Raw genomic sequence first — 25,136 nt, 5'->3', positions numbered from 1 at the left:
CAAAAGGAGGTGAATATTATCATTCGCTAAATGCCAGCAATACCCAAAAGGAGAAAGTTTGATATTTCCCATACAACACAGATGAAAAAGCATTGTATTTTTCTTTTATTTACTGGTGGTATTTCTGCCACAAAGCCCAGCAGAAGTATGAACTAAGGAAATCCAAACAGGAAAGTGTATGTGGTCTAAACCCTCTACCATCCTTCCTCTCATGCTAACCCTTCACCAGGATTCAAACTGTCCCTTGGCCTTTACACAGTAACATGAGACAAAAATAAAAATATCCAAACAGACAAAAAAACCCCAACAAAACTAAAATTTCCCCACACCTATACACATCTATGCCTTCATTTTTTTCAACCCCTCTGGATGCATTGTTAACCCAGAGAATTGGAGTTTTCTACTGTAACCCAGGAATCACAACAGCTCTGCTGTCTGACATGGGCCTGTCCCTCAGCTACATGACTCCCATTTCTTTATCCAGAAAATTCTCTTGTGCAGCCTTAAGTCTTTATACATCCCCATGCCAACAGCTTTGTTTTGGTTGCATTTTCCACTTCATCAGCTTCCTGTGGACAAGCAGGAACTTCTTTCAAGTCTTGGCTATTGCACTAGCACACAAAACTAAGGCTAAGTACTTGCATAGCTGTGGCATATGACAGCACACCTGCTACCACAGAAAACATTTCCCATACATATATCACTTTCATTATGCATTTTTTTTTCCAAAACATTTTTACCTAATTCATTTCTCTCCCAGAGAGCAAATCAGGAGGTCAGCAACATTTAGTACTGAACATCCCCCTTTAAGGAGCTTTTTCCTTTCTTTTGGTTGGGCTACCAGCTTCAACCAGCTTCACTCTTTGGAGATACTCATCTCCCCTCCATTGTAACCAAACGTGGAAAATTTTGGTAATTGTAGTGTTTCAATAAAGTCCTCACTTTTATTAAGTGGGGAAAAAAAACCCAAACAAGACCTGATTAATAGCTTAATGGTCTGCCTACTGGAATTGAAAAATTTCTTCTGTCTCCAACATGCACTTTGTTTGGCAAATATCAGCTCTACCCCCTACCTGAAGTGATTAGAACATAACTGCTAATATTTCAAGTACTCTCCTTAATCTACTCTCAACTTCTGCTTCAGCACTTTAAGCAAAACCACAGAAAAACCCTTTTGTGAGCATGAAGAACAATTTCTCACCACTATTTTATTCTCACAGCAAATTACAAGGTCAGACCCTTAAGGCTAAGACAACGATAGATAGTGTAAGTGGAAGAAAAAGCGGAGTGATCACTGATATACTATTTACTGTTTGTTTTTAAGCAAGCAGTAACCAAGATCTGTGAACAAACTGAAAGCAAGCTATTCCATAAGTTCTGAAAAACACAGAAGAGACCAGCACAGAATCTGGAACATTCAGAAGCACATCTAGAATTAAGGAAACATACAACTGTCCTGGTTTTGGCTGGAATAGAGTTCATTTCCTTTTAAGTGGCTGGTTAGTGCTGTTTTGGATTTACTAAGAGAATCATGTTGACCACACACTGTTGTTTTGGTTGTTGCTAAGTGGTGCTTACCCATAGTCAAGGACTTTTCAGTTTCCCATGCTCTGTCAGTGAGAAGCTGCACAAGGAGCTGGGGGAGCATGGCCAGGACAGCTGAGCCGGACAGGCCAAAGGGATATCCCAGAGCATGGGAGGGCACACTCAGTACAGAAACTGGCCCAGCACTGCTCGGGCGTGGGCTGGGCATCCAGCAGCGGGTGCTGAGCAATGTATTCTACATCACTTGTTTCTCCTGCACTTCATTCCTTTCTCTCTCCTTTTCATTACAATTATAGTAACTTAGTACTACTATATTTTATTTTGTTTCAATTATTAAATTGTTCTTATCTAAACTCATAGGATTTAATTTTTTCACCAATTCTCCTCCCCACTCAGTGGGGGATTGGAGTGGACAAGCTGCTCTACTTAGCTGCCATCTGGGGTCAAATGATGGCAACAACTTCAAACTCAAAGTAATATATGAAATTGCCCTATGCAACAGCCATTACCATTCTTCTGTATGACCTGTAAACCAGACAACTTAAACCTGCCACAGCCTGAGACCCACCAGTCCTTCAATGTCTTTATGCCTTTGAGTAAAACATTAGGCTAAGATCCCAAATATGAACATCTCAGACACCTACCAAATATCCATCACTAAAGCCAGGCTCCTGAGAACTGAAGTATGTTGCTTTGGACATCTCAGGCAACAGACTGTTCAAAGCAACTTTTTACAATACAGTAAAATAGGTGAGGCAAGGAAAGAAGTGCACAAGGGAAATTTGTGTAAACCAGCAGCCTGAAAACAGGCAAGACCACTCAAAAATCTTCAATTAAGGAAAAAGAAGACAGTGATAGTACGAAATGTCAATAAGAAAATAAGAATAACCTTGCACAGAAAACAAAGGAAGACAGATATGGCAACTGCAGGCTGCTGAGCTACTCCTCAGACATCTGCAACTGAGGTATTGTGAAATTTGGCCTAATCTCTCAGTTATTAAAGCACTTAAGCTAAATATGACCTCAGTTTAACAGCAGATTGCATCAGCATTTTGAACCTTTTCTGAGATATAAGAATAAAAACATTTGGCATGAAAACACATTATTTAACTTTAATGAGACTTGCTTTTAATACCTTTATATGGACAGTCCAACACTTGGGGCTCACCTCACTGCCAGTGGAAAGACTGCATGGTCACAATTCTTCAGAACTACTTAGAACCATCTGTTTAAAAGTTAAAATGGACATAGATACTTCCTTCCAGACTGTAAGAGATTGTGCTGTAGATATAAATGAGAATGAATAGGTAAAATCAGTGTATGCGTGTATATGTATGTACAATTCTGTGAGCCTGTGCACTGCAGCAGAAACCAAGGAGGAAAAAAAGCATCTGGCTGAATCAGAGCTGCCAGCATGGAAGATCAAACCACTGTCAGCTCTCTACAGGGTGGCAGCAGCATGCTGTCGGGGCAGTAGTCAGAATGGGAGTGAGACTTTTCTTTTAAACAAAAAAGCAACATCCTTGCAGCTTTCCAGAAGAGAAACAGTATGACCAGCTAAAGGCTTACACCTACACTTGTGTCTATTCTCTCCAGGCCTGATGAAATACAGGCCAGCAGAATACATGACACAAATTAGTTGTGTTGCATTTTTCAGTGACAGCAACTTTTATTGTCTTTACAATACAAGATAATACAAAATATTAAGAAGTAATTTTGTTCGGTGAAATAATTAGTAGATTGAAAATATAAATGCATCTTCAGATTAAATAAGATTACAAGCAAATAATTTGCCATCAGATCAAAGAAGTATAAAGGCCAACAGCTCTAGAACCATGCTCCTGGCAGCTAATGTTTCCTAAGTAAAGGATTTAATTCTTTTGAACAGGAATCCTACTCCTTCCCCTAAGTGTGTGGGATTGCAAGTATGTATCAGTTATATACTTGTAAAGGGTTGGAGGGGAGGGAGTAGCCAGAAACTAATGACAAGTCCTGTCCCAACATTCCTTCTCCACTTATGTAGGAATCTGTACTGTGTTAGAAGGCCTTTTTACTGAGCTTTCCCATTATCACCAGGATTGAACATAAACAGTTTTATGTTGTGGTTAAAACCCTCATAATTTCAGATAATAGCCCAATTTTACAATTTTGAGCTTTTATACACATGCAGTTTTTCTCTCCCAGTAAGTTAAGATGTAACTGCATCAGTTGCCTTTTATCATTTGAATCATTCCTTTATAAGCAGTTTCAGGTAAGACATAATGTCAATTGCAGATGACCAAACCAGAACAGAACACTGTACAGGACTGAGACTTTGGGCCAGTTGAGAAATCCTTTTCTCCAAGGTATATCCCTGCCTGGGCATAGCAATATCATTCTTCTTCAAAAACATTACTGGACATAAGTCATTCCCACCATCACCTATATATATAATCTGTGTATAACTCACTCCTCGCTCCAACTGTTTATCTAGAAATTCTTTTAAAACTTTCCTTTTGCAAAGGTTTTTAGGGCACTTTGCACAATGGTGAGCATGGAAATGCTGTACAGTAAGATAGCCAGTACTGCTGAATGTGGCAGGGTTTGTAAACACTTCATCAAACACTTTATGGAAGTCAGCAGCTTTCAAAATCCAGTCAATAAATACTGTATTAGAATCTGAAACAATTATACAATCAAACAACTCTTTGTTCTCGCCAATAAATCCCAGAAGATCTATCATTCCTGCAGTGAAAGGGATTGTTGTCATAGTTCTTTTCATCTCTTCTTCTTTGACACCATTATCTCCCAAGTAGACAAAGACTCTGCCCATATATTCTGTCCAATGTCCTGGTTGGTAAGAGTTTCTTAATTCATTAGGAAGTTTTCTTTCAGGAGCACATTTCACAATCCAGGTGTCACTATTTTCATCTATGATTGTATGGTCAAAATCAAAAACCAACAGAAATTTCATAGCTGTGAGAAAACAGTTTCCAAAACAAACAAATAAGAAAATTATTTATATAAGCAGAAGTACTATATTCTTACCCTGACCTTGTGCTCAGAAGAGAAAAATTCTGGAGGAAAATACTGGAACAAAATAAACCATTTATGGCCATTACCAAGATGGGAAAGTTGTGCTGTAGCTAAAAATGCAATTTGTAAATGCCAAACTTCAGTGTCCAACTTCTGTTATAAATAGTAACCGTGACAGTATCTAACTCATGCTTACTAATACTTCCTAACGCAGCACCAATGTTCCATATTCACACACCATCAGTTTGAGCAGATACCAATTTCTCCATCAGCACTTGCCAGCGCCAGCAAACCGGGATTCTCGTGGCGGTGTTTCGGAAGGACACGCCCACCGTCGTTCGAGCGGACGGAGCCCGCGCGCTCCACGCGGCCGCGCGCGGTCGCAGCGCCCCGGGAGCCCGGCCCGCCGCGCCCTCACGTGACCGCGGCCGCCGGGCGCCCGGCAACGGCGCGCGGCCCGCCAAGATGGCGGCGGGGCGGCGGCGGCGCGGCGCCCGTGAGTGCGGCTGCGCCGCGGGCAGCGGGACCCGCGGGAGGGCTCCGGGAGGCTGCGGGTGCTCAGCCTGACTCTCCCCAAGGCTCCCCCAGCTGCAGACCGCAGGAGGGGCTGTCTGTCCCTTGGAGCCGAGCGGAGAGAACTGACCTGACGCAGCGCAGGCCCCCGAACCTCCAGGGACAGCAGCTGGGGAAGAACGAGGGGCTTGCCAGAGTCCTGCCTGCAGGGCACGGCCGCATCAGGGCGCCTTTACTTCTGCGGAGGCTGTCTTCACCTAGGACAGAGGGAGAGGATCGGGTTTGACCCCTGTCGGGAAACCGGTCAGCAACGGCATCTGGAGAGCCGACTTTGACACCGGTGTCACTCTAATAGAAAGCCTCCTTACCTTTCAGACGTGGCCTGTCAGTCTGCTGCAAATCACACAATTTCTGCAGAATACCACTCTGTACAGAGTGCCACTTCCTTCAAAAATGGTGGTGACACTTGAAAGTGCATTTTACAAAACCTAGACATCAACTAGAAAAGCTGCATTTATGCCTGCACATATGTATGTGAGCGTAATGCAACAAAGAAATCCTAGTCTTGCTAACAAATCAGAAACTGTTCTACAGCAGAACTATTTCAGTAAATATGATGAGTATGTGCAGGACATGGTAGTAAGGCACAGTCTGTGTCCAAACTGCTGCCTCATCCAGCCAGCAGAATGGCTTTACCAATATTCTCCTCTTCATTTAGGGAGGTCTCTGCCCCCTGCTGTTCTAAGAAGCATGCCCAAGTACTGCCTGGGAAGTGTGTTACTACAAGCCAAACCCACACATACACACAAACAGCCCAGTCAGTCAGTGCCCATCCAAGTACATGCACTGGTCATAGGTAGGCTACAGATACAGATACCCTGTCTTAGCTCTGGGGTTCGGGGATGAGGGACTAAGTAATGCTAAGAATAACCTAGTATTGTTACCATTCCAGCATTCAAATCCTGATGCATGTTTGATTATTGGATTTTCTGGTATCAAGTAACCCTTGTATTTTATCTTCCCTCTCCACAGCACATCATTGGAAAGAAAGGGATGTTCTAGATGAGTATTTCCTTCCAAATGAAGCAGATCTTCATCAGGTCATTATATTGCCAAAAGCAGAATGGGAAAGGATTCAGGGCAGCACTAGAGAAGCAGCACACATCGATGAGAAGAAAGAACAGGATGAAGTGCACTTGGAGTCCAAAGCTGCTGGCGAAGACCCGCGCAGTGCGGCCCTGGTAAGTACATTTGAAAACAAGGGTAGCTGCTTTTGTATATACAAATATACAAAAGATATATAGAATTGTAACATTTCTAGCTATACTTCCTTTGTTCAACATTTTCTTTTGAATAGTTATTTCAGCTAAATGCCATTTAGATACATTTAACATCTAACATAAACATTTATTTTTTACTTAAAGCTGAAATGCAAAGTAAAAAACCAATCCAAAATTTAAGTGTGATTTCTAATTTTGTCTGCACTATAGAACCTGATACAACAGAAACTTCAAGCCAAAAAACTACGTGAAGAAAAGGAAGAGGAAGAAAGAAAGTTAATTGATTTGGAAGAAGCAAAGTTCCAAGCAGCAAAACGGAAGGAGGCTATTGACCGTGCAAAAACCTACCTATCTAATCAGGATGACAGAATGAGACAGTTCCATGTTTGTTGACAGCTTATATTTTTTACATTGGAATTGTACTGAATGTCTCTAAATACTTCTGAATATGAAAATGACTTTAAATGTTCTCTTGCAGAGTGCACTTCTACTTACTAAGGTCCTAAAAGAAAGAGATGCTCAAGTTGAATTTCTTAAGTCAAGATTAGCTGATAACAAAAAGAGGGACTATGAAGAAGAGCAACGTCAATTTAAAGAATACATTATTAGCGAGCAAGAAAAAGCACATCAGCATTATATGAATCAACAGGCACTATGCAAAGATCAGTTACAACAGTAAGTAGTAATTAAAAGCAACCCTACTTCATTATTTATTTAAACTCTTCTCAAAATACACTCCATGAGATTTTTACAGAACTTGCTAATAATTTGTCTCACAAATGCCATACTTTTAAAAGCAGATCACAGAAGATCTTGCCCAAAAGGGAAAAGCTATATGCGTTTTTAGTTGCTAACAGTTTGTATGCAAAATTGCCTCTGGGAAGCATCAGCAGGTTTTAGTCAAATCACTGTTAAAATGTTGTTAATGAAATTTAAGTGTACTTTACTCAGTTTTTGTTCCAGACAAGGAAAAGGTTAAATTAGATTTTCCATTTACCCATAATGAGCTTCCAGACTGCACAACAAGAGAAGGCATTACTGCCACTTCTATTCCTTCTCTCAGATTTTCCATAAATCTTATGGAGGGGTCCCCAGTGGTATTTATAGGACTGGCCCTAATGGTCTGATAGAAAGAATCAAACTTCCCAAGGCAGAGGAAGGGTTCAAATCTGGTCTTACATATTCCAGGTGCAAAACATAGATTCTTACAGAACTTAGTATAGAACATTACCAGTTTGAGCTGCTGCCTGCATGCCCAGAAGAAACACAGGTATGGTGGGTCATATTGGGGAAATCTTGTTCTCCAAGAATGCTGCAGATATAGGCCAGAGCATTACCAATGCAGTGGTGCTAATGAGTCATCCAACTAAAATTTAACACCACAAGACTGCAAACTGTGAGCATACCACGCAGATCATTTCTGACCAGGGTTACCATTACAAACAATCATGCTGTCATTCACCTCTGATATTCTACCTACCTTCAACTCAAAGTATCACATTCTTCAATGCAAGGTACCTATGGTTATGCAGTTCATTACTTCATGTAGTTCCTAGACAATTTATTCACCTTTTTCTGATTCAGAATAAAGGAGCATGAGCATCAGGCAGATCTGGCCAAACAGGAAAAAAAAAGAGAAGAGGAAGAACTACAGAGATCAATTCAACTGTACCAACTAGAAATTCAGAGAAAAAAAGAAAAGGAACACGAGGAAAAACTTGAACGCCGGAAGCTGTATCATGTAAGTAGCAGGAAAGCAGACAGTTCAAAATGCCTATTTTCACCTTGGCTGTGATGGTTGGACTTGGCCCACAAATAAACAGGATTGTGGGTAACAGGGTCTTTGCTGACAGTTTTAGTAGCCTGGTATCAAATGCCTACCCTGCCAATTGCAGGCCATCTGTTTTCTCTGTGCTTTTGAGAAAGACCTCTTGGAGGCCCCTCCTTTCTGTTGTCTGACAGGATGTTGGCATTTAATCCTTTGACTGGTCTCTGGTTAAAGATTTGACTGAAAACATCAAGGAATATCTCCTTGACTTGAGAACTGGATTTAAGTTTCACATTCCTGGTGTTTTAAGCCCATTTTTCTTTGTTCGAAAGAGGGAATAGTGACTGAATGTATGTTTTTGACTAGATATTTATGATTGGAGAGGTTTAGGAATTTAGTCAAGACTTGCTGCCACCTCATTTCATCTTTAAAGGCATCCTACTAAGGTACAAACAAGAAGTGCCTCAGAGCAGTTCTGGCCAGAATGCAAAAGACAGTTGTTTTTTTACATAAAAACCCTGTGTTTTCCTACTGTGTTTTGGATGAAGCTCTTAGACGGGGTAGTTTTGGATGAGGTGGGGTCAGGAGCAGAATGATCTGCGTGTGGGTGGTGGTTGGACCATCCCCCTCGCCTGTTTGTGTGTGGGAGTATGGGACAATGCTCTCTGCATCACACAGCAATTTGTGCAATGCACCAGAGAAGCAGCTGTTTGATGCTCAATTCCTTTTCCCCACCCTCACATCTACTGTCTCCTCTTGATGCATGTTTGAATAGAGAGGCAGAAGTAAGTGGAAGTATCCCTTTTCTGTCTTCTCTCTCCTTTCCTGAGGATCCCTTTTTTCTCTTATGTTTTTAAAAGAAACTTGAGGAGGGGGAACAGGGAGTGATTCCTGTAAGCTGCTACCCCAGGTCCAGATATTCTAAACATCATCTGTTACATCAGGACCATTTTGCCCATACAGGAGTATGTAAATGACCAGAAAATAATCAAAGCAATAGAGGAACAAAACCGAATGGAAGAAGATGATCGGATCAAAGCTCATTTTAAAGCAAAGGAAATTATTGCTCAGATGAGAAAAAAGAAAGAAGCTGAAATGCGTAGGTAGGTACAATGCTAGGGTATAAATTGTGAATAATCTAAAAATGATACTGTAGTTGTTTTCAGATCATTTAGACTAATGATATAACACAATTTACAGTTATTCTAAAACATTATTCAAAATTCTACTGAGAGGGAGAGCAGGGAATTCAGGAGAAAAAGGAATTCTTTTCACAGGCTCCTTACTAAGTGTGAGGGAGCAATCTCTCCACCTTTCAAAGTACAGAGGCTTATGAAAGTGCAAAGCTTTGCACCAGTGTATTTTGAAGAGAGATTTTCCATATGGCCTACCAGATCTCCACCTCCTCAACAATTAAAGACAATTAAGATCCTTGATGAAAATATTGAGTATAACCTATATTTCTCTGAGTCAGCTCAAGAAAAATGATATGACTTCTCAACAAGGCACATACATTAATTAACCACATTGTGTTCTTACAAAGGGGAAAATATTTTATCAGTTTAACATTGCAGGTACTAGATGATGATACCACTGAGTCAATCTAAGAGTTTTCTTCCCTTCCTGCTTCTGGACAATACTTCCAACATTCCCCTCCTGATGGCAAGATGCTCACTGGAATTGTTACCGAGTGATCCAGCTCATTATTGCTGCAGAAACTAGTACTACAAGAACACTGGGAACATTTATTTGCTAAATCAGTTAATATAAAAATAAACCAAACAGGAGGAACAGAAGGAGATCATGAGTTAGGTGGGTGGGCCAGTCTGTGTGGTCAAGAGGAGAGAACTCTAGAGGCAGAATTGCTGAGTTTGGTAGCTTCAGGCAGACCCAGGAGTGTTGCTCTCGTATATTATGGAAGCTCATGTTCTTCTGCAGACAAGTACAGGAACAACAGGACAAAATCAGTAGTCGATTAGCGGAACAAATGGGTGAGGCACTAAAGAAGGAAGATCATCGACTGGCTAGAGATGTGGCAAGAATAGAAGCTGAAGAAGAAAAAAAACGCAAAGAGAGAGAAGCAAAACGAAAGGCTGCCATTGAATCTATTGCTGAACACAGAGCCACTGTGGTAAGAAACTTGGGCTACTTCTGCTTACTCCAGCAGAGGAGCCTGGCCCAGACCACAGGCAGCGACTCTGGTGCCATCAGCAGCAGGCTTCAGCAAGTCTGCTGATGCCTTTCCTGGAGTCCCCTCTCCCTTTCTCCCTTCTGTGTTGGGTGCACCTCTGCCAGGGCTGCTGAAACCCTGGGCTTGGACACTGGCCAGCCACAGCGACCGAGCTCATTGGGGCACTGATTCAGGGCTGCTTCTGCAGAGAGATCCAACTTCCAGCTTAGCAGGCCAGCTCCTTGGTTAACTTTTGTGTGCTTTGTAAACTACAGATGAAGTTGAAAGAGGAAAAGGAGAGACAGGAGAAAGAAGAGGCTGAAAAAGAACGGGATGTGTTAATGGAAAAAGCCCGCATCCACCTGGAAATGGAAAACAACAAAAAACATGGACGGCATGAGGCAAACAGAGAAGTACAGAAAATTCAGCTCCAGCAAATGGTAAATAGAAAGCTGTACCCTGTCAATCCCTTCAGAAAGAAGGTTGCAGCTAAACCAGTACACTAGCTCCTGCTGAGAGAAAGAGAGGAAGTTTGCTGTTTTGTTTGGATTTTATTGTTTCATGGGTTGTTTTTAATCATATGTGTTCAGCATATGCTGGTGTTGGAGACCAGCATTCTCAGAACATTGTCAAGGCTGGTTTGCAAGGACAGATCACATCCTGTCCTGTGCCATTAAGACATTTTTTCAACCATGCACTGCTGTGCTCTTGTATCTTCTGGGCAGGTCACCAGAGAGCAGCAGCTAATGCTGATGTTCACTCAGCTATTTAATGTACCCTTTCTGGGGAAATAAGGCAGGGGACAGAAGTGGAGAGGGATGCTAAGTGCCATGTGTCAGCTAAGGATGCCATAGACCTGTAAGCTTTTATCCTCTCTCAGCTTTACAGGATGGTGATGTTGAGAAGAAAATACTAAGTTTTGTTATTCCTTTTTCTTCATCAGGCTGAAAAGCAGGCAAGAAAAGAGCAGGAAAAGCAAGCAGAATTGGACTACAGTGCTCAGAGAGAGGCTATTGCACTTTCTAAAGAGCAAGAGTTTCAGAAATATGCAAGGGAAATAATTGAAACAGAATCCAAGAAGACACATCATCTTTATCCTCTTCTCAAAGCATGGGAAGAAGGAAGAAGACTTGGATGTGGGCCATTTTTCTGAGAGAAGAAGAAATAAGTACTACTTTCCAAATATATAATTCTATGTTGGGGCCCAGTTACCTTACTGTAGCTGTATTGCTGCTCAAAAAACAAAAACATAAAATAATGTTTAAACTGTCCACCAAGGAAAGGCAGAGGCATTTTCAAGTTACATAAATATGCTTTTCAACCATACAGGCAGTGTTCAACTGTAAATTATTTATATCAAATATATACCATGAATCTGGACTTCCACTTGAAAAAATAAAAGATTGCCATATAACCAGTTATACTCAAACATCCCCAGCTTGTATTTCATTAACGTTAGTTTATTAAACTTGAGACAGGAATTCATAATATATAATTTACTGTCACTGTAACCAATTCCTGCCAAAAGATCACTATTTCTGTTATATTTTTAATATTCATTGTTCTAAAAATTCACTGTCCCAGGTTTTTCAGGTCTTTCAGGTCTATGATTTGAATTCTCAGAGCTGAAAGTCACATTTTTCCCTAGTCTATTTCCAGTTAATTACTCCCCATAATAGAAAAGACCAAATGAAAACAGTTACAGGGGACAAAAAAAAAGAACATGTGAAAGTTAGAACTTAGGGTGTGCAGTTTTGGCAGCATTTTGCAACTGTGTTTGAAAAACAAATATCATGCTATAAATCAGTTTTATTACATAAAAATGTTAATGTAACTTGATCCCAGCCCTTAAAAGGTCACCAAAGAGGCAAATAGGTCCCAATACAGCTGTAAATAGGGCCTACAAAATCAGCACATCAACAAGAGACAACATAGTTGGACTGTTCTTTCAAAAATACTAACAGCAGTTCAGTCTGTAAATAGATACAATCTATTAAATAGGTAAATAGTTGTGATCTAAAATTGTACCTCAGATTCCTCAGCAGATTTACTCACCCACACCCAAGGCACAGACACGTCTCCCTCCTTAAGCTTAGGTTTCTTTAATTTCCTTGCCTTGGAAGTTAGGGGTTCCTGTAATGACTTCCTGCACCAGTACCCTGGGCTTTAAACAGGGTATCCTTTATCCTGGTGTCCGCTGGAAGCGAAGTCCAAGAAACTCTGCTGCACCCCACAGCTGCCAGTCTCTGCTGGCCAGATCAGAAAATAATACAAGTCCTTAAAAAAAAAACCAAAAGGACACTTGCCAATATTTTAGTTTTTGAATGTGGGTCTTTGCCGTGTCCTCAAGTTCCTCAGCCCAGCTGCCGAAAGCAGGCAGGCCTTGGAAAAAGCACAGGGCTCCGAGGAAGATGTGAGGCTATCCCGGAGGCAAGTTCCCTCTCGGGAGCCGAGGGCCAAGCAGAGCTGGCTTCACCTCCCTACACCGTACAAACGCGGGGTGTAAGGTGGGTGCAGCAGTCACCTCCTCGAGGAGTCTCTTCCAGGCAAGGCAAAGGATGAATTCCTGGAAGGAGAAGGAGGCCCGACCTCCTCATGCAGCTCCCAGGGCCGCCCGGGGCTCTGGGCCGCGGCAGCGGGCCGGCCTGGCGGGGCGAAGGTTCTGGCGCGGCGCGGCAGCGCACGGAGCCGGGCCGAGCGCCGCGGCCCGGCCCGGCCCACCGGCCGCAGCAGCAGCACGGAGGCGGAGGGGCCATTTCAGCCTCTTACCGGGTACGGCCGCCCCGCAGGCAAACGAGATGTCCAGGAATCGGCTGCGGAGGAGGGTCCGCCCCCGGGACTGGGGGGTGGCTGGCTTCTGCCCTCCCTCCGCGAGTGACGGGCCGGACGCGGCCCGCCGGCAGCTGGCGGGGCGGGGCTGGGCACAGCGCCCGCCGCCCGAACCCTCCTGCGGCCGCCGCCTTTGAGCGGGGCGGGACAAGGGGCCCCGATTGCCCGGGAAGCAGAGCCGTCGGTGAGCGTCTCTTCTCCTTCGGCAGACGTCCCGTGTCCACAGAGGCGGCGAAGAGCGCCGGCGATGGACCGCGATGGGCCGGACGCCGCTGGGCAGGAGGCAGCGGTGGAGCGTGGCCGCTGCCGGAGCCGCCGGGCCGTGGCGCAGGAGCAGCTGGCGCAGTGAGTCCGGCGGCGGGCCCCGGGAGTGCGGCCCGCGGGTTCGGGTTAAAAACGGCCCGGGCGGGTTCCGGCTGCGCGGCCCGCCGAAAGGGGCGGCTCTTGGGCGCTAACCCGTGTTCCGTGCCCGGGCCTCCATCACTCACTGCTTTTGAGCAAGGGTTTCAGATCATCCTCGCCTCGTGGTCAGAGACACCGTTCCCCCACCCTCCATAATTCTGTTCTCCAGCTTCAGAAACGTCTCTTGCTGTCAAGGGTTGTGTTTCTCCTAACACATCCAACAAGACTGGCTTAATTCTGGCACCGAGAACAACTGGCTTGGCTCACTATTCTGCTTCTCCCTACCTAGAAGCCGTCACACATCCAGCAGGCATGTCTTGCACAGTGCTGTGGCACTGCTTAGAAGACTGCTTGCTGGAAAAGGCCGAGATTGTACAGGGAGTGGGATAACAATGAAACAGGCAAATCAAATTCAGTCTGACATTTGAGTCCATACATTGTTCATGTTCACTTTCACTGGTATAGATTTCCCTAGCACCCTCAGACTAGAACTGAGCTTTGGCCATAGAATTCGGAGCTAGCTTATTGAAACTTTTTCTGGTTTTGATCTCTGATATTTTACTTCAAAGTATCAGGTAAGCTACCCAAAAATGTGCATAATCTGTATCTGTTCATTATTACTTTATGCTGTTCCTAGTTGATTTAATAACTTCCCTTTTCTGATTCAGAATAAAGGAGCACAAGGATCAAGCAGATCTGGCTAAGCTGGAAAAGAGAAGGGAAGGGGAACAAATACAGAGATCAAGCCAATTGTATCAAATGGAAATTCAGAGAGATAAAGAAAAGGAACAGGAGAAAAAAATTGAATTCCAGAGACAGCATCATGTAAGTAGCAGGAACGCAGACAGTTCAAAATGCATATTTCACCTTGGCTGTGATGTTTGGCCTTGGCCCACAAATAAACAGGACTGTGGGTAACAGGGTCTTTGCTGACAGCTTTAGTGGCCTGGGATCAAATGCTTACCCTACCAAATGCAGGCCATCTGTTTTCTCTGTGCTTTTGAGAAAGACCTCTTGAAAGTTTTAATGTGGCACCTGAACTTGGGCTGATCTACAATGGAAAAGGCTGCTAGAGTCAGCAAAGAGATTGTCCTTGACTTGAGAACTGGATTTAGGTTCCATGTACTTGCTCTGTTTTAAGTTCATTTTAATTTGTTAGGGAGAGGGAATAGCCTGAACATGACGATATCTTATAAACTTGGTGATGACCAAGTTTATTTACCACACGTACTGTTTCCCTGCCACTAGCTGCTTGAGCAGGGAAACTGAAGTAGAGGTACTGTGATGATTCATTACCATGTGAGGGAGTAAAAGGAGAGAATTCCCACTAAAACCCTACTTGTTTTTTTTCCTTCCATACTCTTCATGGCAAGTACACAAATGTTCCCCCATTTCCCCCCAGCGTTGTATGTGCAACAAGTGCCATTTCTGAGTCATTACAAAATGCCTTATGCTCTACATGTTGATGGTTCTACAGACGTAGTGTTTGAGCCCTTCAGAGTCTGCACCATATGAATGATACACAGGATAGTAATAGTACAGTTGGAGCCACTGGGAAGCTAGAGGAGAGAATATAGAGATGCTGTAAGCCTGGAGTTGCAACCACGTAATAATTTTACTTTGTGATTTGTGATAAGTAGATAATAAAAATTTACGTTTATCTCTGCGTTTCTATTTTCTGTAGCTTCTCCACTGATGTAAAGAACTCCCTGTTACAGGCTAGGCCTGAAGTATTTCCTAGAATTTGTTTTTAGTTTGTGTTTCCAAAATCTACTTCTACATGAAAATAAACTTAGTTTTCCATTTAAACAGGAACACATAGCTGAACAGAAAATATTTAAAGCTGAAGACAAACAAAAAGAAGACAAAGATGATGATCGGATTAAGGCTTATATTAAAGGAAAAGAAATGATGGCTGATCTGACAAGAGAAAAAAATTTGGAGACTAACAGGTGGGTCCAGGGATAATTTGCAGTGTTAAGATTCAGGCTTGTAGTTTCGTTTTGTGACAAATACTATTCTCAGTTGTTACATCAGCAAGATCAGAACTTTGATGCAAGCAAGTCTTCTGTAATTAAAACTTGAAGTAGAAAGTGCAGAAAAAATGCCTACCAGTTCCAGTAGTAATTGGTGCTGTTGGGGTGGAGGTAGGATGGCTGGTGTTATTAGAAGCAAAAGGTACCAATTGCCTCTGGTGATGTGAGCTGTTCTGGGATGTTACAGTAGCTCATGTTCTCCTGCAGGATGATAGAGAAGCATAAAGACAAAGCTTTTGAACAATTAACTGCACAGATGAATGAGAAATTTAAGATTGAAGATGATCGTCTTGCTAGAGGAGCTGCAGAGGTAGAAGTTGAGTACCAAATGCAAAACAAAGAGAAAGAAATGAAAAAAAAGGCTGCTCTTGAATCTATTGAAGAAAACAGAGTCACTGTGGTAAGAAAAGACACACATGCAGGTTCTCACCAGTTGCCTTTCATTTATCATCTAGAGCTTTAGAACTAAATCCATAAGAAAGGTGCAAGCAGTATATGTGGTGATCTTCTCTTCAAAAAAATTAGACTGGGAAGGCTCTGTAATTGTTCATAATTTGTGCAAACTCTGCACTGCTTACTCCAGGAGCCTGGCCCAGACCACAGCCGGTGACTCTGGTGCCATCAGCAGCAGGCTTCAGCAAGTCTGCTGATGCCTTTCCTGGAGTCCCCTCTCCCTTTCTCCCTTCTGTGTTGGGTGCACCTCTGCCAGGGCTGCTGAAACCCTGGGCTTGGACACTGGCCAGCCACAGCGACCGAGCTCATTGGGGCACTGATTCAGGGCTGCTTCTGCAGAGAGATCCAACTTCCAGCTTAGCAGGCCAGCTCCTTGGCTAACTTTTGTGTGCTTTGTAAACTACAGATGAATTTGAAAGAGGAAAAGAAGAGAGAGAAAAAAGAAGAGGACGAGAAGGATCGTAAGCAGTGGATGACAGAAAACGATGTCTACTTGGAAATGGAAAAAGCCAAGAAACAAAGACAGCGTGATGCAAACATGGAAGTACAGAAATTTCAGCTGCAGCAAATGGTAAATAGAAGAATTGTATACTGTCAACCCCTTCAGAAAGAGACACACCTCTAGACCCATAGTACTAGTCCTCTTAGGCAGAAGAGGGGAAAGAGAGAGGTTGCTGTGGGTGTCATGTACATATTTGGTTTGGTTTGGATTTTACCTGTGTCCACTACAGCTGCTGATGTTGGAGAGGTGACTGACTGTTATCTGTGGGCCACAGGAGGTTTGTTTGTGCAGTGAGAAGGTTACTGCTGAAAACTTGACGATGCACGATACACCAAAATTTTATGGGCCTCCTCTTAGAGAGTAGAACAGAAGCCTCTTCCAGGTGGACTTGGCCCATGTGAGTCAGGCAGGATTTCTGTGAGGGCTGGTAATAAGAGGTCAATAATGACAGATCACATCCTGTCCTGTGCAATTAAGACATTTTTTCAACCATGCACTGCTGTCCTCTTGTATCTTCTGGGCAGGTCACCAGAGAGCAGCAGCTAATGCTGATGTTCACTCAGCTATTTAATGTACCCTTTCTGGGGAAATAAGGCAGGGGACAGAAGTGGAGAGGGATGAAAAGTGCCATGTGTCAGCTAAGGATGCCATAGACCTGTAAGCTTTTACCCTCTCTCAGCTTTACAGGATGGTGATGTTGAGAACCAAATACTAAGTTTTGTTATTCCCTTTTCTTCATCAGGCTGAAAAGCAGGCAAGAAAAGAGCAGGAAAAGCAAGCAGAATTGGACTACAGTGCTCAGAGAGAGGCTGCTTTTCATCAGGATCGAGCATTTTGGAGATAAAGACAGTGAGTAACTGAATCAGTGCCATTACTGGTTGTAACTTCTATTCTCTCCAAACATTCAAGGAAGGAACAAGATGTGGGCTTCCTAATTAGGACAACTGCAAGAATGGTGGAGTGGATAATCTGCAATATTAAAAACAGTAAAAACTGGGGGACGGGTGGATAAAGATGGTTGATGCAATGCCTTCCTGCCTTGTACATGAGCCCCCAGCTTGCTCAGGACCAAGAAAACACTTGGCATTTTGCCATGACTTTTGGAGCCTGCTTTGGCCCTCAAAGCTCTGCCTGAGGGCAGGGCCAAGAACTCTCCTCAGGGCCAGCACAGACTGCTACTGTCTTGGTCAGTCCTGCTGTGGTCTGGGCTGCTTGGATAGGAGAACATGGCTGGGTGGAGCTGACTGAATCTTTATCTATGTCAATTAGCATGGCCCATTAATCTGTAGTGTGAACCAAAGTACAGTAAGTAGAAACAATGAAGACTAGTTTCAAAACCTCACTTCTGACCTAATGTAAGAGACTACCATTGCTGCACTATCAACTAAAAGTCAGAGTTCTCTCCAATTATCTTGGAGTAGTTACTTTTGAAAATTACATATTACAAAAAGAGACATGGCAATTAACTTGTGAAATTGTCCCTCAGTCCCTTTTTTCCTTAGGTCACTAATGGAAAATTTATTTCCCTTCTCTCTGAGCCAGTGCTCATTTTATTACATCCAGCTTTTTTTCAGCAAGCAGAAAGAATGGAAACTTTTATAAAAGCCTTTTGATGGCAGAAGCTGGAACCTTAAGAAGTACTGACTACAGCAGGAGTGGTGCTGAAACCTGCAGAGCTCGATAATGCTCCAAATGCATCCCTAAGTGCAAATTTGCACATGCTCACTACTATGCAATTGGTGAGTTAAGTGGGTTTTTAGTCTACTTCCACAGCAGCAAGAAACAAGATGGATTGCAGCCTCATTTCCTACTCAACTTCCAAAAATGTCTTTTTCTGCAGATTACGTATGTCTGCATTTGAAGTCTACAGCCTTCTTCCATCAGGCTTCTACTCCTTTTTCTTTGAACATCTACAGAAAACCATCAAACTCCAGTACCATAAAACAACTCTTTATTTCAGTACATCTAGAATAAAGTGGGAATTTAGTGTAATTTTAAAGCATGTTGGCTAAATATAGATTTAGTTACCCAAATTCAGCATGAAAAAAATCCAGCAGCAGTCATGACTGCCTCTGACATGCACATGCTTTGCATATTTGTTTTAAATAAATAATTCTAGTTAGTAATTTTCTGTAAAACCTCTGTAAAGCATAGTATGATGACATTAGATCAGAATGGCCAGAGGTGGTGGAATGTTGCTGGTTAAAAGGTATCCTGTGTAAGGCAGGAGGCTGGTTCAACTGCTCACCAGAGTCCTTTTCAGCTGCCATTTAAAGATAGGGAGATTAAAATACAGGGAGATGAACTGCAGCTGATAGGAAAGGAAATTGTTGACCTGGAAGCATCTACTCATTTGAGAGGTACCTCTCATTTAATGCCTAGGGCCACTCTTGCGTTACTTAATAGCTGGAGTCATCATTCCCAAACTTATTTAGATATGTACATGGTGCTTAGGGACACAGATTAGCTAGTGTTGGACTTCAGTACTGGGTTAACAGCTGAACTTGACCTTAAAGGTCTCCTCCAATCTAAATTATTCTATAAAGTTTTAATTAATAGCTAGCAAATCAGAAAATGCTTTGAGAAATAATTTGACTAGTAAACTAATTATTGGTTTTGCTCAAAAATGCATCCTCTCAGATATTCTTCTGCTTCAGGACATTGCAGCAGGTGAGAATCATAATAGGTATTAGCCTTATTTGAAGACCAAGACCTTAGACATGCAAGGCAGCTCTCAGAGGGACTGATATGGAGACCTTAAATCCAACTGCATTTTTTCCACACTTGTGATCCAATTCTGGAAACAGAACAGCAGTTTTAGTTTGAACATGTGGGCCTCCAGTGTGTAACATGGTACTCTCCCAGCAGTATTGCAACTCACACCTGTGTGGTGGTACACGTGTAAGAGAGTACTGTTCTCATGGATCTAATACAACTCCTACCTAGGAAATGGAAGAGAACAGCTCTTTAAAATGCCTTATATCCTAAGGGAATTTGAATTAAATAACTGTGCAGCTCTTTACTGTTAGGTAGTGTCCCAGGCTGGAGTTACTAGATCTGTGCAAGTTCTTCTAGCATGAGTCTTTGCTACCAGTTAGCTCTGAGGAAGTTTGAAGAGGATACATACCTGGAAACAAATGGCCCATGAACAGAAGAGTTGGCACCATGGGACTGTTAAGGGTGAACATTTTCACATCCCAATACAGACTGCTCTGTACTTCTGAAAAAGAAAAAAATATTTTCAAAGCTTCCTTGTAATGTTAGGTCAACTCTGTTTCAACAGCTAAATTCTTTCAAATGTCTGTTAACTTAGGCCTTCCCATTATCTCTTGAATGGAAGAGTGCTGTAACTAGTCTGTAATCTTCCTCCTTGTTCTGGCAGTGCATCCTTGTTTCTGATACTGATCTTCCTTCCTGTTCTGGCAGTGTATTTTTGAGAGACAGAACATTTACTACCTCTAAATAGCATGCAAAAATCCCCATAATCAGTGAAGGGTAAGATGGTAGAGGGAGGTGAGAGATTAGAGACCATATGAGATGTTTTCTTTGGAATTATCTTAATTTCTTTGTTTAGAATAAGTTGTGGTATAGGCTTTGTTAAGCTTGTAATGTGTGAAGTCATTGCCTTCATACTACTGCACTCCCACCACTTAAACAAAAATTTTTGTTTTAGTATATCATGCTATTACTAGATATTTAAGTGAATACATGAATGATTCAAATCTGGCCTCTGATCTGGTAAACAAGTCTCTAGTAAGCAGTCTAAAAGCAGAGCTGTTTGTAGCTTGCTGACACTATTTTGTATAAACCAGCATGCCACTTTGTTCTTCTGTGGACTGCCTCAGCTCCAATACATTATCCAGAGAAATGAACAGTTCTGTTGGGTTCTGAAGGGCTCAAACATCAGAAGTGCAGGTCCAGGAAAATTCAACATTGCATCTCTGTTAACATAGTAATTGCACACCCCACCCCACCCCCCTGCCCCCAGTGAGTACCATCTGGTCTGACTCCTTTTCTGAATAAAAGGAAAGTAAGTAAAGACTAGAAAGAAAAAACAACACGTACTGAAAATAAGCATGTATTACTGAGCAGACCAAGAAAAATACAACAACTGGCACAGTGAACAAGGGCAAAGTTTTGGGACTATCTTTGGTAAAGCTTTTAAGTATTTCTGCATTAGTTAAGCTACAATCTATCAGTGCATATACAATTAATAGAAGCTACTAATTATACACTTAAACTGTTTCTTTTTTTTCTTTAGAAATATATTTTACCACTAGAAAAGCATCTACAAAGGAGTGAGAAGGAGCCACTCTCTTTCCAAGTTCCGTGTGCCTGCAACACCAATCAGTGCCCAACAGCAGAAGCTAACTGTGGACCAAGTTACAAGACACATGCTATTGCTAGAACCTGCCTATAACTCAAGCTCAAGAAACAAGTGCCATAGCTTGCAACTGTACTGTAACTACTTTTATTATGGAACAAAGCAGTACATTCTTTTCAGAAAGTCAAGAGGTAACAACCAAAGGTAAACTATCAATTCATCTGTACTGTACTCCTTGAATATTGCTGGGCCTCCGGGCTTAACTCAAACCTTCTGATTGGGTACATCTGTCTCAATAAAATCCATGTTAACCATACCTTTCATTTGTGAAAGTTTTCTACTTTTATTTTGGAGAATGCAACAGAAGATAGAAATAGAATCTTGAGAAGTTGTGACATTGGCCGAGTCTTTTAATCCTTTATGGGAAATGTCTGCAGCAAGATTGTATCTAGCACTCCAGCTACTCTGACTACAGGAGATTGGAAATCACTTTCCTGTTGTCTCCTAAGCACTCTGCTGCCAACCAGCCAGGCTGTGATACTGCTGTAGGTGAAGGTGTTAGTTCTAAACTGACTCTGTGTTCATTCCATTTACATTCACATTGAACAGACAGTTCTTCTGTAACTAGTGAAAACTGTTCTGCTTAACATTCAGACACACACACAAACACTAGTATTTTTCAAGTAAAAGACCATAGTTGGCAACAAACAGTTTGCAGTTGGACATTAGATCAGCTTCATTTCATAGCTGCGTTTTTATATGTTATAATATAGACATATTAGACTGTCATTTGCCATTCAGTCACAGAAATCCTTAATTGCACCTACTATTTGACACTATCATCTAATGTAACATGGAATAAAAATCTAACTTCACATCTTCAGTAAAAACTTAATTGATCTTGGCTTAACTGAGGAGGTAATAGCATGAGATCAAATCACTCTGCCCTGTAAATCTGTACTCAAAGTATCAGCACATCAGAAGGCTGGAGGCAGGCCAAGCACATTCACCCTGAGATGAGCTCACTTGATCAGAGCATGGTGCTAATAACGCCGAGCTCATGGGTTTGATCTTGTATGGCTGACTCACCTAAGAGCTGACCTGATGATTCTTGTCAGAGAGTCCTCTTGACCTGAGGACCCTTCCAGCTTGGAATATTCTGTGAATTTACAAGCACAGGTTGCACAATATGACTTGGAAATGATTATTTCTCTAAATGCAGAAGATGCTAATACTGCAAGAAGCACATGTGGCAGAGGTGGAATACACTAACAAATAAGCAAAAAAAGCATTTCTTTCTAATACACAACTTGTACATTTCATATCAAGAATTCATGCTCCCGGCTTACAACTAAATAATCTTCCCTGTTACGAACTACAAATTACAAAATGTCCAAAAGACTATGATTAATTACAAAATACTCTGCTAAATTCTATATGCACAATACTGCTGGCACAATAAACAATTATTTTAGCTGAAGGAACACAGTTATCAGCTCTTATCATTGTTCAGAATTTAATATGCCTAAATTCTTTCCAGTCCTTTCAACCACTTTCCAATAGCAGCTATGGCTAAAGCAACATAGAGACTGCTTTTTATAATGGGGATATGTAGCCATGTCTAACTTCCTGCCAAAAATAGCAAGTCTCCTTAAGTGCTTTACATATTGCAAAATTTAAATTCAAAATCAGGGTGCTGCATTAAATCAGCTTATTTAGTCCCTTTAATGCTTCAGAACTTCTATGAGTAAAAATACAAATTTCAAACCAATCATATGCATATTTAGCAGTTCGAGATTTCTCCTATGATCTTATGCATGTTAACTGTGCTATTAGTTTTATTTGAACAATGACTGTATGATTAAGGAAAGATACTAATTTAGTATTTTTACAAAATATACCTGTACCTTTATGTAGTTTTACTATCTACACTCATCACTTTTAAAATATTTTATTACTGCTACTCCTTTTGTGAAATTGCACACTAATACTAGAAAACTTATTTTCATGTGATAATTAAAAACAAACAAACAAACAAACAGGTGAACATTACTTTTGGCCTTTACAAAGTTTTGTTGAAACAGTGTTCTTAACGACATGAATTGTTCAAGGGTGAGAAGTATGAGTAAAACTAGAAGTACATAAGCATCAAAATGGAAAGCTAATGTTTTCTGTTAGGCAACTGCAGAACTGTAGTAAATTCAAATTTTGCAAAATGCAGTTCACAGACTTTTTGATACCCATTTTCTTTAATAATTTATACTGCATTATGAAAATTACTACTTTCAGCAAAGGGAAGGTACATAACAGTTCTTTACATTTCCATTACATCGACTCTAGAAGTGTAGCCAACCTTGCCCCCCTCCCCGCAAAAAAAAACCCCTTCAAAACACCAAAACAAAATTAATAACCCCCTAAAAAAACACTTTAATGGCTGCTGCTTTTATAAAAGTATAGTATGCATATCTTTAGGTTTTCTATTTTAAGGAAAGTCCTAAAAGCAGGAATATACATTTTTGCTTATCAGAAAAACAATGAGTCTACCATGCCCTCAGAGGTGTTTCCAAAAATACTTTATTTGCTTCAATAAATCAACAGTTCCAGAAAAGGCAGCTAAAGGACTGCTTCTTTTGTTTACATTAAACTAAAATCCATTTACCAGGCTGACACTATTACAAATCAGACATTATTGGGGATCACTGCAAATTCTTCAATGCATCTGACAAAGAACATTGCAAGAAAAGCCTGTAGCCTGGGATTTCAAGTACAAAATGCAAAGTTTCAGGCTAAAATTCTAACAACAAAATAGAACAAAGCATTAAAATGTAACCATTGCCTTTTTCTTTCTTAAAAACAACCAACTGAAACACTATGGTCGTGTTAAAGAATTAGCAGACAGCAACACGTTTTTTACAGGTAATAGTGTCTACATAACTGTGCATTCTATCTATCCACCCTCAGCAACAATTTCTGCTTCTGAGTTGATGGCAGTACCCAGAGAATCCAGCATAAACTAAGTGTCTTTCTAATAAAGTTTGGAAAGCCACTGTCAATTATAAATTCATAATTCCAGGTATCTATGTTACATGGTATTAGTAAAATCTCAGCATCTATTGTGGATACAAAAGAGAAAGCGTGTCTAACCTTTGGAAGTTATTTCAAGCCTGTATGAACACTTAAACATACACTTACAAATTTAGTCCAGTAATCTCTGCCCTCACTTTACATTGTGTATTGGTGTTCACTAATTCCCTGGAATAAAATTCGTTCTGGGGTATCAGCAGAAAAAGCTGCACTCTACTACTTTTTTCCCCACATTGACAATAAAAGATCATGAGCATTGTTTTTACTGCCTCCGGAATACTTCTATTCTTCCAAACCAGTCCTTTGAGCCAAAAGCCACCTGACACAGATGTCAAAGATGGCACTGAGCTATACTGTGACTACAGCACAAGGTGGCTACTGTGAGGCCAGGAACAGGAAAGCTCTGTCACTGAGGGACTAAACACATTCAGGACTGCAAAAGCAAGTCAGTGCCTCCTGCCAAGGCAGCAAGAACTGACTAGTGCTTGGGGACATCTAGCTGTCCCTGGGATTGGGCTTTAGTCCCACCAAGTTCTTGATCAACATTCTCAAGTTCCACTTTGATAAAGAAAAGCACAAATCTAGCAAACCTTCCCTTGTATAATACTGCAGTTGTGTTCCTGTTTCAACAAAGTAATCAGCACTAAACCAATTTACCACCAAATACAACACAAACAACTGTATCCCACCACCTGCAATTTAGTCTAGCCAGCTTTAAAAAAAAACCCAAGTACATAAAAAAAAAAAAAGAAAATGGGCTTTGTGCCACCAACTCAGATGACTTTTTAATGTGCTGTGAAAGAATTAAAGTCCATTTAAGTTGCAAATTTTCTGAACTGTAACAAAGTCCATACAGAAGAGTATGCAAGTGCATATTTTAAAATAAGTAGCTACAACTGCAAACTACAATTGGATTTAATATCCATTTTGAGATTTTAAACTAAACACAATTAAAAAAAATATATTCTATTGACTGCTGTATTGCTGACTGCCTGTATTTTCCTCCCTTCAGCAGAGTCAGTATAGTTGTGGATTGTTTTGTTTACATGCTTATACAACCTCAGTGATATTGGCAAAACTATTCTCAGTAGTGCAAATAAACGTCTTCAGCAATATCTTGCTCATGTGTCAGCTCTATTTAAAATAATGAAACAATATTGCAAAGTTTTTAAATGAGACTCTGAAGCACATGGCATGCACAGCACAGTATAAATG

At 41.4% G+C, this 25,136-nt stretch overlaps 4 protein-coding genes across 13 annotated transcripts in view; 2 read left to right on the top strand and 2 right to left on the bottom strand.

Moving 5' to 3' along the window:
• The window catches only part of SSB (small RNA binding exonuclease protection factor La), a 29,353-nt gene extending 16,245 nt beyond the window's left edge, over positions 1–13,108 (bottom strand). For 2 of the 6 annotated variants that reach the window (XM_085584383.1, XM_021534776.3), the window contains exon 1: positions 5,204–13,108. The gene's annotated coding sequence lies outside the window, so the exon portion shown is untranslated. The remainder of the gene's footprint in view (positions 1–5,203) is intronic. The other 4 variants (XM_085584385.1, XM_085584384.1, XM_085584386.1 and 1 more) reach the window with 4 other exon arrangements.
• On the bottom strand, positions 89–13,108 carry PHOSPHO2 (phosphatase, orphan 2). Its single transcript, XM_021534780.3, has 3 exons — positions 13,061–13,108; positions 5,204–5,330; positions 89–4,500 (listed from the first exon to the last, which is right to left on the bottom strand). The coding sequence occupies exon 3, from the start codon at positions 4,496–4,498 to the stop codon at positions 3,773–3,775; it is 726 nt and encodes a 241-aa protein (XP_021390455.1). The 5' UTR covers positions 4,499–4,500; positions 5,204–5,330; positions 13,061–13,108; the 3' UTR covers positions 89–3,772.
• On the top strand, positions 4,990–11,720 carry CFAP210 (cilia and flagella associated protein 210). Its single transcript, XM_077785032.2, has 9 exons — positions 4,990–5,056; positions 6,106–6,314; positions 6,564–6,737; positions 6,832–7,028; positions 7,938–8,094; positions 9,085–9,224; positions 10,060–10,252; positions 10,567–10,731; positions 11,235–11,720. Exons 1-9 carry the CDS (start codon positions 5,026–5,028, stop codon positions 11,442–11,444), a joined length of 1,476 nt encoding a protein of 491 aa, XP_077641158.1. The 5' UTR covers positions 4,990–5,025; the 3' UTR covers positions 11,445–11,720.
• A 156-nt stretch (positions 13,109–13,264) lies between the features above and the next one.
• On the top strand, positions 13,265–21,153 carry LOC110472777 (cilia- and flagella- associated protein 210). 5 transcript variants are annotated; one of them, XR_014956552.1, is made up of 8 exons: positions 13,265–13,465; positions 14,191–14,347; positions 15,335–15,474; positions 15,766–15,958; positions 16,418–16,582; positions 17,256–17,362; positions 18,088–18,252; positions 20,775–21,153. XR_014956552.1 is itself a non-coding variant. In XM_077785033.2 (7 exons), exons 1-6 carry the CDS (start codon positions 13,368–13,370, stop codon positions 17,355–17,357), a joined length of 855 nt encoding a protein of 284 aa, XP_077641159.1. In that variant the 5' UTR covers positions 13,265–13,367; the 3' UTR covers positions 17,358–17,362; positions 20,775–21,153. The 5 variants fall into 5 exon arrangements, 2 of the variants coding, with proteins under 2 accessions (XP_077641159.1, XP_085440526.1); XR_014956551.1 differs by having other exon boundaries at positions 18,077–18,252; XR_014956550.1 differs by having other exon boundaries at positions 18,056–18,252.
• The last annotated feature ends 3,983 nt before the right edge of the window (positions 21,154–25,136 follow it).

This window comes from Lonchura striata, chromosome 7, assembly GCF_050655825.1.
Source record: "Lonchura striata isolate lonStrDom1 chromosome 7, ASM5065582v1, whole genome shotgun sequence".
NCBI classification, from domain to species: domain Eukaryota; kingdom Metazoa; phylum Chordata; class Aves; order Passeriformes; family Estrildidae; genus Lonchura; species Lonchura striata.
This window is presented reverse-complemented; position numbering and strand designations above follow the sequence as displayed.